This window comes from Lepidochelys olivacea (genome assembly GCF_965140295.1).
Source record: "Lepidochelys olivacea isolate rLepOli2 genome assembly, chromosome: 3".
NCBI classification, from domain to species: domain Eukaryota; kingdom Metazoa; phylum Chordata; order Testudines; family Cheloniidae; genus Lepidochelys; species Lepidochelys olivacea.
The window spans coordinates 184,325,821-184,343,019 of NC_140413.1; the positions used below are offsets into that span (position 1 = coordinate 184,325,821).

The 17,199-nt window shown below is 40.7% G+C and overlaps 1 protein-coding gene across 1 annotated transcript in view; it reads left to right on the forward strand.

Annotated features, from left to right (window-relative positions):
* Positions 1-17,199, forward strand: part of FSHR (follicle stimulating hormone receptor) — a 162,327-nt gene that overhangs the window by 130,793 nt on the left and 14,335 nt on the right. The window contains exons 7-9 of the mRNA XM_084622308.1: positions 10,381-10,449; positions 10,549-10,623; positions 16,358-16,543. Of these exons, the coding sequence (XP_084478434.1) occupies positions 10,381-10,449; positions 10,549-10,623; positions 16,358-16,543 (330 nt within the window). The remainder of the gene's footprint in view (positions 1-10,380; positions 10,450-10,548; positions 10,624-16,357; positions 16,544-17,199) is intronic.

A 17,199-nucleotide genomic window follows, 5' to 3' on the forward strand; every position in this document is an offset into this window, starting at 1 on the left:
CAGAAAACTGGGGTGTAAATCCTGCCTGTACACTGAGTATCCATGTGGACCCTGCTGCAGTGCACTAAAAGATTAATAGTGCACTTTGATCTTCCCTGCTTTGAAATAGGAATAGATTAAAAGTGCACTACAGAACTATTATTGCATGGCAGGAGAGTCCACACAGACAGTTATTGTGTGGCAGGATAGAACAAGGTAGATTACACTGCAGCTTGCCACAAACTAAGTATTCATATCAACATCCCCTAAAATTGTGCATAGTTCCATGGTAGCCCTCTACACGGGTGAATTTCACCCACAGGGAATATCATGGATGGGCCACATTAAAATAGGAGAAAGCTGCTTTTACACACCTTTGACTTCATTGCAGCTACTCTGCTTTTATACAGAAAGTAGAGCTAATTTCTTCCAGGAATGAAGTACTGTCAGGGTTCCCTCCCCACTCTGAACCCTGGGATACAGATGCGGGGACCCGGGTGAAAGACACCCTAATCTTATATTCCACCAGCTTAGGTTCAAAACTTCCCCAAGGCACAAATTCCTTTTCTTGTCTTTGGATGATATTGCTACTACCACGAAGTGATTTCAACAAACATTCAGGGAGGGCCACTTGGAGCCCTATCCCCCCCCCCCCCCAATATCTCCCCAAACACCTTCATCCCTTTTCCTAGGGAGGCTTGAGAATAATATACCAACCAATAGGTTTTAATAAAAGTACAGACCAGACCCTTTACGTTTTGGACACTAAAATCAATCAGGTTCTTAAAATAATTTTATTATAAAGAAAAAAGTAAAAGAAGCACCTCTGTAAAATCAGGATGGAAGGTAATTTTAAAGGGTAATAAAAAGATTTAAAACACAGAGGATTCCCCACTAGGCTCAACTTCAAAGTTACAAAAACATGAATAAACCTCCCTCTTAGCATAGGGAAAATTCACAAGCTAAAACAAAAGATAATCTAATGCATTTCCTTGCTATAATTTACAATTTCTGTAATTTTAGATGTATCATTTCAGAAGGAGCTGGATTACCTGCTTGGTCTCTCTCTTTGTCCTGAGAGAGAACCAACAAAGAGAGCACAAACAAAATCTTCCCCCTCCCTCCCCAATTTGGAAGTATCTTCCTTTCCCATTGGTCCTTCTGGTCAGGTGCCAACTAGGTTAATTGAACTGATTAACCCCTTACAGGTAGGGGGATTCTGTACCTATGGCCAGGAGGGATGTTATGATACTGCATACATACAGGTTGTTACCCTTCCCTTTATATTTATGACAAGTATAGTATTTAGTTTATTCAGTTTCTGGTATACCTTTAATAAGATCTTCTTCTGGTATACCTCACAGTATTGCATATCTCTCCATAGGAAAGAAATACCTCATTTTAAACCCAAATTTGCCTCCATCCCCACATAACCTTAATGTTCCTTCACTTGCACTATTGTGAAATATTTATATCAGAAATAGTAATCTATGGAACGAAGTTTATTATATTAAAAAAATAGATCCTACATCATGTAAAGCCCCCAGCATCACTATGTTATTTGTATTCCATATTCCAGCCTTGGCAGGCATATCTGATCACTGCTGCACATTTTAGCCAATATAGACCAACTAAAAAGATCATAAGAACATAAGAATGGCCATACTGGGTCAGACCAAAGGTCCATCCAGCCCAGGATCCTTTCTACTGACAATGCCCAATGCCAGGTGCCCCAGAGGGAGTGAACCTAACAGGTAATGATCTAGTGATCTCTCTCCTACCATCCATCTCCACCCTCTGACAAACAGAGGCTAGGGACACCATTCCTTACCCATCCTGGCTAATAGCCATTAATGGACTTAACCTCCATGAATTTATCCAGTTCTTTTTTAAACCTTGTTATAGTCCTAGCCTTCACAACCTCCTCAGGCAAGGAGTTCCACAGGTTGACTGTGCACTGTGTGAAGCAGAACTTCCTTTTATTATTTTTAAACCTGCTGCCCATTAATTTCTTTGGTGGCCCCTAGTTCTTATATTGTGGGAATAAGTAAATAACTTTTCCTTATTCACTTTCTCCACACAACACATGATTTTATATCCCCCCTTAGTCTCCTCTTTTCCAAGCTGAAAAGTCCTAGCCTCTTTAATCTCTCCTCATATGGCACCTGTTCCAAACCCCTAATCATTTTAGTTGCCCTTTTCTGAACCTTTTCTAATGCCAGTATATCTTTTTTGAGATGAGGGGACCACATCTGTACGCAGTATTTAAGATGTCGGCCTACCATGGATTTATATAAGGGCAATAAGATATTCTCCGTCTTATTCTCTATCCCCTTTTTAATGATTCCTAACATCCCATTTGCTCTTCTGACTGCCACTTCACATTGTGTGGACATCTTCAGAGAACTATCCACGGCGACTCCAAGATCTTTCTCCTGATTAATTGAAGCTAAATTAGCCCCCATCTTATTGTATGTATAATTGGGGTTATTTTTTCCAATTTGTATTACTTTACATTTATCCACATTACATTTCATTTGCCATTTTGTTGTCCAATCACTTAATTTTGTGAGATCTTCTTGAAGTTCTTCACAGTCTGCTTTGGTCTTTGGTCAGCTGTGAAGACTGAAGCAAAGAATTCATTTAGTTTCTCTGGGATTACTTTATCATCTTTAAGTGCTCCTTTTGTATCTTGATCATCCAGGGGCCCCACTGGTTGTTTAGCAGGCTTCCTGCTTCTGATGTACTTAAAAAACGTTTTGTTATGACCTTTTGAGTTTTTGGGTAGCTGTTCTTCAAACTCCTTTTGAGCTTTTCTTATTACATTAAAGGAGGATATTGATATAATAGGCATTAGAGAAACCTGGTGGAGTGACGACAATCAATGGGACACAATCATTCTGGGGTACAAAATATATCGGAAGGATAGAACAGGTCATGCGGAGGCGGGGGAGTGGCACTACATGTGAAAAAAATGTAGAATCAAATGAAATAAAAATCTTTAATAAATCCACATGTTCCATAGAATCCCTATGGATAGTAATTCCATGCTCTAATAAGAATATAACAGTAGGGATCTATTATCAACCACCTGACCAGGACAGTGATATTAACGATGAAATGCTAAGGGAGATTAGAGAAGCTATCAAAATTAAAAAGTCAATTATAGTGGGGGATTTCAATTATCTCCATATCCCCATATTGACTGGGTACATGTCACCTCAAGACGAAATGCAGAGACTGCTTCTTGGAGCAGCTGGTACAGGAACCCACAAGGGGAGAGGCAACTCTCAATCTAGTCCTGAGTGGAGCGCAGGATCTGGTCCAAGAGGTAACTATAACAGGACCACTTGGAAATAGTGACCATAATATAATAACATTTAACATTCCATTAGTGGGAAGAACACCTCAACAGCCCAACACTGTGGCATTTAATTTCAGAAAGGGGAACTATGCAAAAATGAGGAGGTTAGTTAAACAGAAATTAAAAGATACAGTGACTAGAATGAAATCCCTGCAAGCTGCATGGACACTTTTCAAAGACACCATAATAGAGGCTCAACTTAAATGTGTACCCCAAATTAAAAAACACAGTAAAAGAACTAAAAAAGAGCCACCATGGCTTAACAACCATGTAAAAGAAGCAGTGAGAGATAAAAAGGCATCTTTTAAAAAGTGGAAATCAAATCCTAGTGAGGTAAATAGAAAGGAGCATAAACACTGCCAAATTAAATGTAAAAATGTAATAAGAAAAGCCAAAAAGGAGTTTGAAGAACAGCTAGCCAAAAACTCAAAAGGTCATAACAAAATGTATTTTAAGTACATCAAAAGCAGGAAGCCTGCTAAACAGCCAGTGAGGCCCCTGGACGATCGAGATACAAAAGGAGCACTTAAAGACGATAAAGTCATCGCAGAGAATCTAAATGAATACTTTTCTTCAGTCTTCACGGCTGAGGATGTTAGGGAGTTTCCCAAACCTGAGTTGTCTTTTGTAGGTGACAAATCTGAGGAATTGTCACAGATTGAAGTGTCACTAGAGGAGATTTTGGAATTAACTGAGAAACTTAACAGGAACAAGTCACCTGGACCAGATGGCATTCACCCAAGAGTTCTGAAAGAACTCAAATGTGAAATTGCGGAACTATTAACTATGGTTTGTAACCTGTCATTTAAATCAGCTACTGTACCCAGTGACTGGAAGATAGCTAATGTAATGCCAATATTTAAGAAGGGCTCTAGAGGTGATCCTCGCAATTACAGACCGGTAAGTCTAACGTCAGTATCGGGCAAATTAGTTGAAACAATAGTAAAGAATAAAATTGTCAGACACATAGACGAACATAAATTGTTGCACAAAAGTCAGCATGGTTTCTGTAAAGGGAGATCATGTCTTACTAATCTATTAGAGTTCTTTGAGGGGGTCAACAAACATGTGGACAAGGGGGATCCAGTGGACATAGTGTGCTTAGATTTCCAGAAAGCCTTTGACCAGGTCCCTCACCAACGGCTCTTACGTAAATTAAGTTGTAATGGGATAAAAGCAAAGATCCTTTCATGGATTGAGAACTGGTTAAAAGACAGAGAACAAAGGGTAGGAATAAATGGTAATTTTTCAGAATGGAGAGGGGTAACTGATGGTGTTCCCCAAGCATCAGTCCTAGGACCAATCCTATTCAACTTATTCATAAATGATCTGGAGAAAGGGGTAAACAGTGAGGTGGCAAAGTTTGCAGATGATACTAAACTGCTCAAGATAGTTAAGACCAAAGCAGACTGTGAAGAACTGCAAAAAGATCTCACAAAACTAAGTGATTGGGCAACAAAATGGCAAATGAAATTTAATGTGGATAAATGTAAAGTAATACACATTGGAAAAAATAACCCCAACTATACATACAATATGATGGGGGCTAATTTAGCTACAACTAATCAGGAGAAAGATCTTGGAGTCATCGTGGATAGTTCTCTGAAGACGTCCACGCAGTGTGCAGCGGCAGTCAAAAAAGCAAATGGGATGTTAGGAATCATTAAAAAGGGGATAGAGAATAAGACGGAGAATATTTTATTGCCCTTATATAAATCCATGGTAGGCTGACATCTTAAATACTGCATACAGATGTGGTCCCCTCATCTCAAAAAAGATATACTGGCATTAGAAAAGGTTCAGAAAAGGGCAACTAAAATGATTAGGGGTTTGGAACGGGTCCCATATGAGGAGAGATTAAAGAGGCTAGGACTTTTCAGCTTGGAAAAGAGGAGACTGGGGGGAATATGATAGAGGTATATAAAATCATGAGTGGTGTGGAGAAAGTGAATAAGGAAAAGTTATTTACTTGTTCCCACAATATAAGAACTAGGGGCCACCAAAGAAATTAATGGGCAGCAGGTTTAAAAATAATAAAAGGAAGTTCTTCTTCGTTCAGCGCACAGTCAACCTGTGGAACTCTTTGCCTGAGAAGGTTATGAAGGCTAGGACTATAACAGGGTTTAAAAGAGAACTGGGTAAATTCATGGAGGTTAAGTCCATTAATGGCTATTAGCCAGGATGGGTGAGGAATAGTGTCCCTAGCCTTTGTTTGTCAGAGGGTGGAGATGGATGGTAGGAGAGAGATCACTAGATCATTTCTGTTAGGTTCACTCCCTCTGGGGCACCTGGCATTGGCCACTGTTGGTAGACAGGATCCTGGGCTGGATGGACCTTTGGTTTCACCCAGTATGGCCATTCTTATGTTCTTATTTTTACATTTAATTTGGCAGTGTTTGTGTTCCTTTCTATTTACCTCGCTAGGATTTGACTTCCACTTTTTAAAAGATGCCTTTTTATCTCTCACTGCTTCTTTTATATGGTTGTTAAGCCACGGTGGCTCTTTTTTAGTTCTTTTATTGTATTTTTAATGTTAATTAATGTTTAATTAACATTCTGCATTGTTGAGGAAATACTTCACAAAGAAAAAATCCCCAAAATTATATTATCAGAAGGATGTTTTCAAAAAGGAAAGGCATAATGTGAATCACTTACACTCTCCAGTCATTTTTATGCTTCAACAGCTTTCTCAGTCAGATCCTTTTAAATACCCACTAATCGTTATTGATTTCATTGTTCTAGGATTTCTCCCTAGAAGTTAATAGTGTGTTTAGAGCTAAAAGTCAAACCACATCTTAAGATCTGAGGGGGAAGGCAAACTGAAATTTTATGTAAAGTCAGTTAAGAATGCCTAAAAATATATAAGATTGAAATTCACCCCAACACAAAATCTATGCCCCGCCTTAAACATTCACAATTCAGCATAAATGAGACTTAAGTGGTGCTGTAGGCTTTGTGCTGGCCTTCTGCACAGGAGTGAATTTCGCCCTTATACTGTAAATGTACCAATACAGTGATCAAACATAAACACAAGAAGACAAATCCCAGAGCTTTTAAGTCATGTTTACTCAGCTTACTCAGGCAAGACTTCCATTTTATTTTGAAGTTGCTCAGGATATGTGCTGATTTAAATAAGAGAAGAATTTGGGCCAAAGGTTGGGAGGTTTGGGAGGTTGGTTATGTGACAGTTGAGTAAAAAGTGACTGAGGACTCCAGGGTTTAGCTCAAAGGTAAACATATCATTTTTATATATTTTTTGCTTGAAATGGTGGCTGTATTTTTCCTCCAGGTCAAAGTGGCAGATGCTAACTAATATGAATGATGTAAGATAATAAATATGTCAGATGGTAAAAACAGCATCTGATTATCTTGCCTTTCTGTGTTGGCTCACTCATTTCTAATAGCACCTGTGAGTGGATGGGATGGGAGACAGTTTCAATGATCTGATCTAACACACACAGCAGACATTGAGCCATGTACATTTGTCTTTCATGGTCAAAAGGGTAATCTTTCCAGCCAGGCCTATAATTGATTTTCTTGTTGACCTAAGTCCACCATCTTGAACCTTAGATTAGTGGGTCGTTCGCATGCTTTCACTGTGAACGAGAAGTAAAATGTGTAGGTTTTCTGAAAGTTTAATTTAATTGTTTGTTTCGTGCCATTAGTCAGGGCGGTCATTCAGTGCCAGAGGGGGTGAGTGGTACAGAGTAACAATAAAGGAGATGAAAAACCATACTGTATAAATGATAAATATAACTGACCCAAATGTAAATTTTTTGGATCATGGAGGGAGCATGGGATAGGGACATTAAACGTTAATTTGTTAAAGAACCACAGTTAAAACTCATCAGAGAACTCCATGAATTTAAACTCATGGAATTGCTGCCTAATTCTTTTCTCAGAGGGGAGAACATGAGAGTAGGGGGGCTGTGGAGCATATAGGGGATGTACTCTGTGAAGGCAGCAGGTGCATTAGAAACTCAGCATCTATCTTAGCAAATTCTGCACTATTTCCACCCAGTGGCCTCCCACTGCCTTGATGTGCAGCTAGTTCCACTCCTCTGCCACTGCCCTTATCTTAGGGGAAGCAAAAGTGGATGGGAATCTGGGAGGCAGTGACCATAAGTTGGTTGAGTTCAGGATCCTGACACAGGGAAGAAAGGTAAGCAGCAGGATACGGACCCTGGACTTCAGGAAAGCAGACTTCGACTCCCTCAGGGAACGGATGGGTAGGATCCCCTGGGGGACTAACATGAAGGGGAAAGGAGTCCAGGAGAGCTGGCTGTATTTCAAGGAATCCCTGTTGAGGTTACAGGGACAAACCATCCCGATGTGTTGAAAGAATAGTAAATATGGCAGGCGACCAGCTTGGCTTAACGGTAAAATCCTAGCAGATCTTAAGCATAAAAAAGAAACTTACAAGAAGTGGAAGGTTGGACATATGACCAGGGAAGAGTATAAAAATATTGCTCGGGCATGTAGGAATGAAATTAGGAGGGCCAAATCGCACCTGGAGCTGCAGCTAGCGAGAGATGTTAAGAGTAACAAGAAGGGTTTCTTCAGGTATGTTGGCAACAAGAAGAAAGCCAAGGAAAGTGTGGACCCCTTAACGAATGAGGGAGGCAACCTAGTGACGGAGGATGTGGAAAAAGCTAATGTACTCAATGATTTTTTTGCCTCTGTCTTCACGAACAAGGTCAGCTCCCAGACTGCTGTGCTGGGCATCACAACATGGGGAATAGGTGGCCAGCCCTCTGTGGAGAAAGAGGTGGTTAGGGACTATTTAGAAAAACTGGACGTGCACAAGTCCATGGGGCCAGATGAGTTGCATCCGAGAGTGCTAAAGGAACTGGCGGCTGTGATTGCAGAGCCATTGGCCATTATCTTTGAAAACTCGTGGCGAACGGGGGAAGTCCCGGATGACTGGAAAAAGGCTAATGTAGTGCCAATCTTTAAAAAAGGGAAGAAGGAGGATCCTGGGAACTACAGGCCAGTCAGCCTCACTTCAGTCCCCGGAAAAATCATGGAGCAGGTCCTCAAAGAATCAATCCTGAAGCACTTACATGAGAGGAAAGTAATCAGGAACAGTCAGCATGGATTCACCAAGGGAAGGTCATGCCTGACTAATCTAATCGCCTTCTATGGTGAGATTACTGGTTCTGTGGATGAAGGGAAAGCAGTGGATGTATTGTATCTTGACTTTAGCAAAGCTTTTGACACGGTCTCCCACAGTATTCTTGTCAGCGAGTTAAGGAAGTATGGGCTGGATGAATGCACCATAAGGTGGGTAGAAAGTTGGCTAGATTGTCGGGCTCAACGGGTAGTGATCAATGGCTACATGTCTAGTTGGCAGCCGGTGTCAAGTGGAGTGCCCCAGGGGTCGGTCCTGGGGCTGGTTTTGTTCAATATCTTCATAAATGATCTGGAGGATGGTGTGGATTGCACTCTCAGCAAATTTGCGGATGATACTAACCTGGGAGGAGTGGTAGATACGCTGGAGGGCAGGGATAGGATACAGAGGGACCTAGACAAATTGGAGGATTGGGCCAAAAGAAATCTGATGAGGTTCAATAAGGATAAGTGCAGGGTCCTGCACTTAGGACGGAAGAACCCAATGCACAGCTACAGACTAGGGACCGAATGGCTAGGCAGCAGTTCTGCGGAAAAGGACCTGGGGTGACAGTGGACGAGAAGCTGGATATGAGCCAGCAGTGTGCCCTTGTTGCCAAGAAGGCCAATGGCATTTTGGGATGTATAAGTAGGGGCATAGCCAGCAGATCGAGGGACGTGATCGTCCCCCTCTATTCGACATTGGTGAGGCCTCATCTGGAGTACTGTGTCCAGTTTTGGGCCCCACACTACAAGAAGGATGTGGATAAATTGGAGAGAGTCCAGCAAAGGGCAACAAAAATGATTAGGGGTCTGGAACACATGAGTTATGAGGAGAGGCTGAGGGAACTGGGATTGTTTAGTCTGCAGAAAAGAAGAATGAGGGGGGATTTGATAGCTGCTTTCAACTACCTGAGAGGTAGTTCCAGAGAGGATGGTTCTAGACTATTCTCAGTGGTGGAAGAGGACAGGACAAGGAGTAATGGTCTCAAGTTGCAGTGGGGGAGGTTTAGGTTGGATATTAGGAAAAACTTTTTCACTAGGAGGGTGGTGATACACTGGAATGTGTTGCCTAGGGAGGTGGTGGAATCTCCTTCCTTAGACGTTTTTCAGGTCAGGCTTGACAAAGCCCTGGCTGGGATGATTTAATTGGGTATGGGTCCTGCTTTTGAGCAGGGGGTTGGACTAGATGACCTTCTTAGGTCCCTTCCAACCCTGATATTCTATGATTCTATGATTCTATGATCTCTCAGAGGGGGAGAGAGGGCACAGATGGGGAGTTACTGCTGGTCCCAGCAGCACTAATGTGCCAGCAGATTTTCATGAGAAGTTTGCCTGTTAGAAGAGATTGCTAAAAAGTCTGATGGCTCCTGAGAGTCCCCTTTTTTATTCCCCAGCTATTTCTCCATGCCAAAGCCTCTGAACCCCAATCTTGCAGCACTGGGTCAGTGAGTCCTTCACAGTTTCTGGAGGCAAGTGAATGCTTTCAGTGAAGCTCCTGCTCTTCCCCTTCCACCTCTTTGGAGTCTTTCCTGTTGCATTTTGCTCCTCTCTGCAGTAATGAGCAGCAGTTAGCCCAAGGTTTGAACAGCACGTTGCAAATGCAAAGTTTGTATGGCTTTAATGCTAACAGTCAGAAAGATTCTGATCACACTTACTCTGGTATAAATCTGGAGGATCACCTTTGACTTCATTGCAGCTAATTTGGTTTTACATCAGTATTAGTGAAAGCAGAACCTGGCCCAGCACATTTAATCCAATTTATCCCAACAACAGTGGCTGGGATTTTATAATAGCTTTCTGTTAATCCTAGAGATCACCATTTATTTGTTTAACTAATTTTATATCACCCAGTAATTCTACTGATGCTTCAAAACAAGCATAGTTTTTTTGTAATCAGTGTTTTAAAATGTGTCTCTTTGTTGCAGACGACTGAATAAAAATGGAATTCGGGAAATTCAGAATCATGCATTTAATGGAACCTACTTGGATGAGCTGTAACTATTCTTATTATTTGGTATTCAGCAAAACAATTACTGGGAAATAGTAACTGTAGCAGAGTTATTTATCCCTGATTGTCTTGTTATGTTTTACAGAAATCTTAGTGATAATCACAATCTAGAAAAATTACCTAATGAGGTTTTTCAAGGAGCCAATGGCCCAGTTGTTCTGTAAGTAACAGCCAGATGTTCTTTTCCTCATTATTAACTCTCTATTAGAGATGGGCTCTAGACACAAAATTAAAATTTGGTGGCAGATCTGAATTTCAAATACCCAAAAATTCAAGAGTGTTCAGGTTTGGAGGTTTGTTTCTAGATGTAAAATGTGGATCTGGAGCCAGGTTCAGATTTTATAGATATGGATCAGGTTCAGATTTCATACTCCCGCACAACGTTTAGGAGAGTTTGAATCCATGTTTATCTCCACTTTTTATTAACCTCTGTTAGAAAGTGGCTATAATGCAATTTATGCAAAATGAGACACTGCTTATTTTCCTTTGTTGTTTTGATCCAATCCAAAATGGGGAGATCCTCAGCGGTTGGACATTGTCCTACTCCATTAACTTCAATGGTGCTAGGACAACTTGAACCAGCTGAAAATCTACCCTTACATCTTTGGAGTCTAGGTCTAAAGCTGAAAATTGTACCCTGCACCTTGCACAATTTCACTAGTCTCTTCTTCTCTGCACATGTTATTTAGGAGAAAGTAAGCTGTGCAGAAAGGTTCCATAGCTGTAGAATTCTCACAGATCTCTGTCCGTTCTTTTTAATGCATTTAACAATGCACTTCTAAATTTTCTACAACCTCAAAGCTGTCATCAAGTGCCCTGCAGCAGTACTCACTGTTATCAACTCTTTGTGTGCCCCCTAAAATACTGTGCTCAACTGCTTTTACTTCTTATTGTAACACTTTATTTTATTAATTGTCGTATACATGGCTGACACTGGGAAGCAGAGGGCAGCTGGTAACATTATCTCAGGCCCAGGTTTAGTACAGCTCTGAGACTTATTTGCAAGTGTGAGCCATTGCTCATGCTTCTATTCACAATTTCATGTGAGCAGCAACAGAAAGTGCATGATTCCTTTTTCAGCACCAGCCCATCTATGTATCTGTCTCTCTTCCCTCAGGGCTCACATCCAGCATGCCTCAGGCTGGCAGGAGAGAGGCGTGGGTTACTCAAGTGAGAAAGCCGGGGGGAGGCTGTAATTGTGGGTGGCAATGCCCATGGGTGTTGCCAAGCTCCTTGTGCCCTCCCCTAGCCCATATTAGCAACAGCTGCCCTTAGAATTGTGGGAAGGAAATTTTATTATTTCAGTGGCAGAAAAGATGTTAGAGTGGCTAGAAAATATAAAAATGAGAGAGAAAAATAGAACATTTAACTTCAAAATCAGATAAGAACTCTTCTGTAGTGCTTATATCTGTGCTTGCCATACCCTCCCTCCATGCTGGGATGCTCAATAAAGACCTAGTATAAAGCACTACCTTAGAAGTTCCTCCATATTTTTTCCTCCCACTTTCAACACTGGATAGCTACCAGTCCATATACATGCCTTTAACTTTTGGATAAATTTCTTATTGAAGCATCTTCTTAGCACCAACACAATTGCTGTTTCTTTTGGGAGGGGGGAACATAGTTTCCTGTAGTGAAAAACTAATGCATTACCTTTTCAAGCTGAAGCCAATACAATTATATTCTGATGGTTTAGCGAATTGATTTGGCTGTAGTTCAGATTCATTTGATAGTTCAAATTCAGACACTGAATTATTTGTACAGGAATTATTCTGTTCTATTAGTAGTGCATCCACAGTTATATGGATGGTATATTGCCTTTTTATCCTGACTGAGATCATGAAAGAAAGGTCTTCCAGTCATCTGTCACCATAGTGTACACCAGAAATATGTTTTCACTTATGGAAGTGATTGACCTGTAATAACATCTGTCAAGGTTCCTTCCCCACTCTGAACTGTAGGGTACAGATGTGGGGACCTGCATAAAAACCTCCTAAGCTTACTTTTACCAGCTTAGGTTAAAACTTCCCCAAGGTACAAACTGTTTTACCCTTTGCCCTTGGACTTCCACTGCCACCCACCAAACTTTATCTGGGTTTCTGAGAAACCGTTGTTTGGAAACGTCTTTCCCCCCAAAATCCTCCCAAACCTTGCACCCCACTTCCTGGGGAAGGTTTGGTAAAATTCCTCACTAATTTGCATAGGTGACCACAGACCCAAACCCTTGGATCTTAGAACAATGAAAAAGCATTTGGTTTCCTTACAAGAAGACTTTTAATAGAAGTAAAAAAAGAATCACCTCTGTAAAATCAGGATGATCAATACCTTACAGGATAATTAGATTCAAAACATAGAGAATCCCTCCAGGCAAAACCTTAAGTTACAAAAAAGACACACAGACAGGAATATTCATTCTATTCAGCACAGCTATTTTCTTAGCCATTTAAAGAAATCATAATCTAACACATACCTAGCTAGATTACTTACTAAGTTCTAAAACTCCATTCCTGTTCTGTTCCTGGCAAAAGCATCACACAGACAGACCCAGACCCTTTGTTTTTCTCCCTCCTCCCAGCTTTTGAAAGTATCTTGTTTCCTCATTGGTCATTTTGGTCAGGTGCCAGCGAGGTTACCTTTAGCTTCTTAACCCTTTACAGGTGAGAGGATATTTCCTCTGGCCAGGAGGGATTTTAAAGGGATTTACCCTTCCCTTTATATTTATGACAACATCTATGCTGGGAAAAACAGAATTGCTCATATCAAATTTGTGGTGCAGACTGCAAGATTTTATTAGATGGTACATCTTGTTGTTTTGTCTCTTGTCTGAAACAGTATCTAGTTGGCAATTAGCATCTCCTTGTATCTTACATCTTAAAATATTGAAATAATGTAAAAGGTTCAGAGAGTCATAGATGTTAAGATCAGAAGGGATCATTGTGATAATCTAATCTGAGCTCCTGTATAGCACAGGCCATAAAATTTCACCCAGTAATTCCAGCATCAAGCCCATAACGTCTGGTTGCAATAGAGCATATCTTTAAAAAAGACATCCAATCTTGATTTAAAGACTTCAAATGATAGAGAATCCCTCACATCCTTAAGTAAGTTCTAATGGATAATCATCCTTACTGTTAAAAATGTGCATTTTATTTCCAGCTGAATGTTTCTAGCATCAACATTCAGCCATTTCATGGCATTAGCAGTAAAGCTTCCTTTGTTGCTACCAGGTCGATGAGTCACAGGAGGCTCTTGAGGGGTATCCCAATCCCTACCTCTCTGTGAGCCATAGATTCCTTCTCCCCCTCAGGTGGAGGAAGGACTTGAACTGGGGATTTCCCACATCCTGACTGAGTACCCTAACCTTTGGGTTAAATATTATCAGGGAGGTCCTGCTCGACCCCAGTTGTTTTGATTTGGATCCCACACTCAATATAGGAGGCCAAACACCTCTCTTCCACAGTTTGTGCACTGTGAAGCAGAGAGAGTTCAGGTGGTAGAGATGCAATCCTATCTCCATGGGGTATGGGGGGATTAGCACATACCACTCTGACCGTCATCTCCCATTGGCTGGCTTGGGTGGCTTGCTGCCTACCATTCTGGCTTCATTGATCTCATTCCAAGGCATCCATCCCATTCATCATATAGGAGTTTGGGTGCCTATCACAGACTTTGTTGATTGCAGTGTATCAGTAGAGTGATTTTCTATGTGCCTAAAAGTTAGGCTCTGCAACACTCAGCATCAAGTTGCTTCATCACTGTCATTCTACATTTCCAGCCATAGGTGCAATCTGGACACAGAAATTGCTACCACCAAAACCCATGTTTGCTCATGCAACTCGGGTAATTGCTTAAGCAAATGTAGTTAGGGGTGCAGTTACCAAATCGCTGTTTGTGAGCTCAGATGCAAACTTTTCTGGGTGTGATTCTTTTCCAGGTGTATTTGTTTTGCCCTTCACAGAAAAGTTGACTCTAAATGTGACTGTCATTCACACCAATTGTAGGAAACTTATTATTGACATTTGATCTCCCCAACAGTTGGTGGCCACTAGATGTGCAATTTATATCAAATGAAATATTGCCATGATATAGGAAAGTTATCAATGAAATAGAGACTGAATGTTTTGAGGATGGAGAAAAGCTATGCTTCCAAATTAGGTCAGCTCATCCACTTCATTAGGGCAAGTTCTTTTCTTTGATAACACAAGACAGAGAACAGAGCAATGTGGGGCACATACCTGGCACTGCAGGAAGCACTGGACAACATGTTGCTCGGTTCATTTTACTGCTGTTGTTAAAGGAAGCAGCATGCTCCCCTGCTTTCCCATGTTGATGGACACAGCATATACAGTAGGCAGGTGGCCCAGCCAGGCATGCCCCCTCATTAGCAGACAGTGCCCCATATAAGATGTGTTATGCCAGCTATAACTCTTTAGAACACTGGGGAGAAATCCTGCACTGCTCCTTGACAGCAGGTGAAGGACCACAGATCTCCTTCCTGTATCTGTGCAGCACAAGGAAGGATTTTGTGTTTGCATCACAGAATATTTTCCCTCTCATTGCCTGTCTAGTTCTTTTCATAATAACTTCATAATTACAGCCTCCATCACTACCTTTGATAGTCCATTTCACAAAGTAACTGCCTTCCACATAAATGCATTTATTTGCACCTTCTGTAATGCTCGCTCTCTTCTTAGCTTCAGTCTCTTCTCTCTCTCCTTTTCGAACCTGTTACCCTCTGGAAATATTTTGTTGTTTTCACTCCTAGAAATTTGAAGTCTGTCCCTCTTTAATCTCATTTTTAATGAACACAAAACTTAATTTTCCCAACCTTTCCACACAGCTGTTACCCCCCCATGAACCTCTATCATCCTATCTGTTGCCTTCTGCATTTTGTTCCAGTTCCTCACTTTCCTTCCCATAATAAGGTGTCCAGGATTGTCCATAATAATAATTCAGGTGTGATTTCATCAGCCCTTTGTATAGTGCCATAATAATCTTCCTCACTGATTGGTGCATTTTAGTATTTTCTAAACCCTGCCTCCCAAAGAGCTAATGGTTTTCAGTTGTTATGTACCAGATCCTTTACTGCTACTACAGATTGTAGATTATTTGTCTTCTATTTTTAATGAATCTATAATACTGAACAGTAGTCTTCAATGAACATCAGCTCGGGTCTCCCACTTTAAACCCAGTCTCTCTTTTTTTCTTTGGTATTGACCCACTCAATCATTTTTTCATCATCTACAAGCAGGCACACTTCTGTATTTGTTTCCTCCTCCTTTTCGTTTATGTATAGTTTCAAAAAGATTGGACTTAATGTCCGTTACTGATCTTCCCTTCTTAGCATTTTCCTTCCACCTGATTTGTATCCATGTGCTGGTATATTTCAACTTTGGTTACTAAAGCAATTTTTTTATCCAGTCTAGGATTTCACCATCAATAGCTGCTTTCTAATGTTATAAGCAGTTTCTTTCTTTCTTTTTTATGCACTGCTGTGTTGCAAGCCTTCTTGAAGCCTAGCTATGTGGTCTTTTGTTTCATACTTGTTGATTCTTATTATCACCATCTCAAGGAAATTAATCCTATTTGTTAAGCATGCATTCCCCCTTCAAAGACCAAGCCATGATTGTCTTTGATGACTGTACCTGTCCAAATCTTCTCTTATTTTGTTCCACATCGGTGATTTTTAGAATCTTTCCAAGGCAGACATCAGATATACGAAATGAGAAAGTACAATGTCATCCTCTGATCCTGTTTTCAATGTGGCTGTCCAGACAGCTTCTTTGCGATCACTAGTCTCTTATAATGTGCAGGAGCCAAAACTGTCTCTAAATTGAGGGGCGGGAGAGTGTTGTTAATTTACCTTTTTGCTGAGATTATTATATGTCTTTAAGGGATATTTCAAAGACAAGAATCAGTTTCCTGCCCGCCTATGGATTAGAAAATATTAAGAAGCTAAGAGCACGATCTACCTACAATTTAAAAAAACTGCCTGCCTTAGAGAAGTTTGTTGCACTGATTGAGGCTAACCTCACGTATCCTAGCCATTGCTGTGCATTCACAAATTGGAAAAGACAAATGTGAGTAATTTCATTTTTCTTTGCATTTCTGACTTTTGATGGTGAATCAAATAATTAAACTTAATCCATGGAAAAGAAATTAAAGCTAGGTATGGAGTGTTCCCTCAAAGATTTATAATACATATACATTTATGTATACATACATTTGTATATTCTGAGAGCAAAGTACATATTAGGAGCCAGATAATCTGCTGGTGTAAATGGTCATACCTCCATTAACTTTAGTTAGTTGCAGTGCATTCAGTAAGGCCCAATGAGCTTTGCTGGGGTGGGCCCTTCAGGAGCCACAATGAAGCCCTTGCAGGTGAAACAACTTTCTAACCTGTTGTGAGAGGCAGTCAGAGAGACAACAGGGTGAAATTCTGAACCCATTGAAGTCCGTAGGAGTTTTGGCTTTGACTTCAGCAGGATGGTCATAAGGAGTGATGGAAATAATGGACCCAAGGTAGTACACAAATGCACATATTGATCATGCACTAACATAAATGTTGTAGGGATACTGTATTTATCCACAGATTTAAATGCCCCTGATATGTATGCATTGATACACATGTTTAAATCCCTGATCCTTAAATGGGATCTGCTACCTGTACCCTGAGGAATTCCAGTGAAGTCAGGTATGGGGGTGATCTTTTCAGGCTCTTAAATCGGTTTGT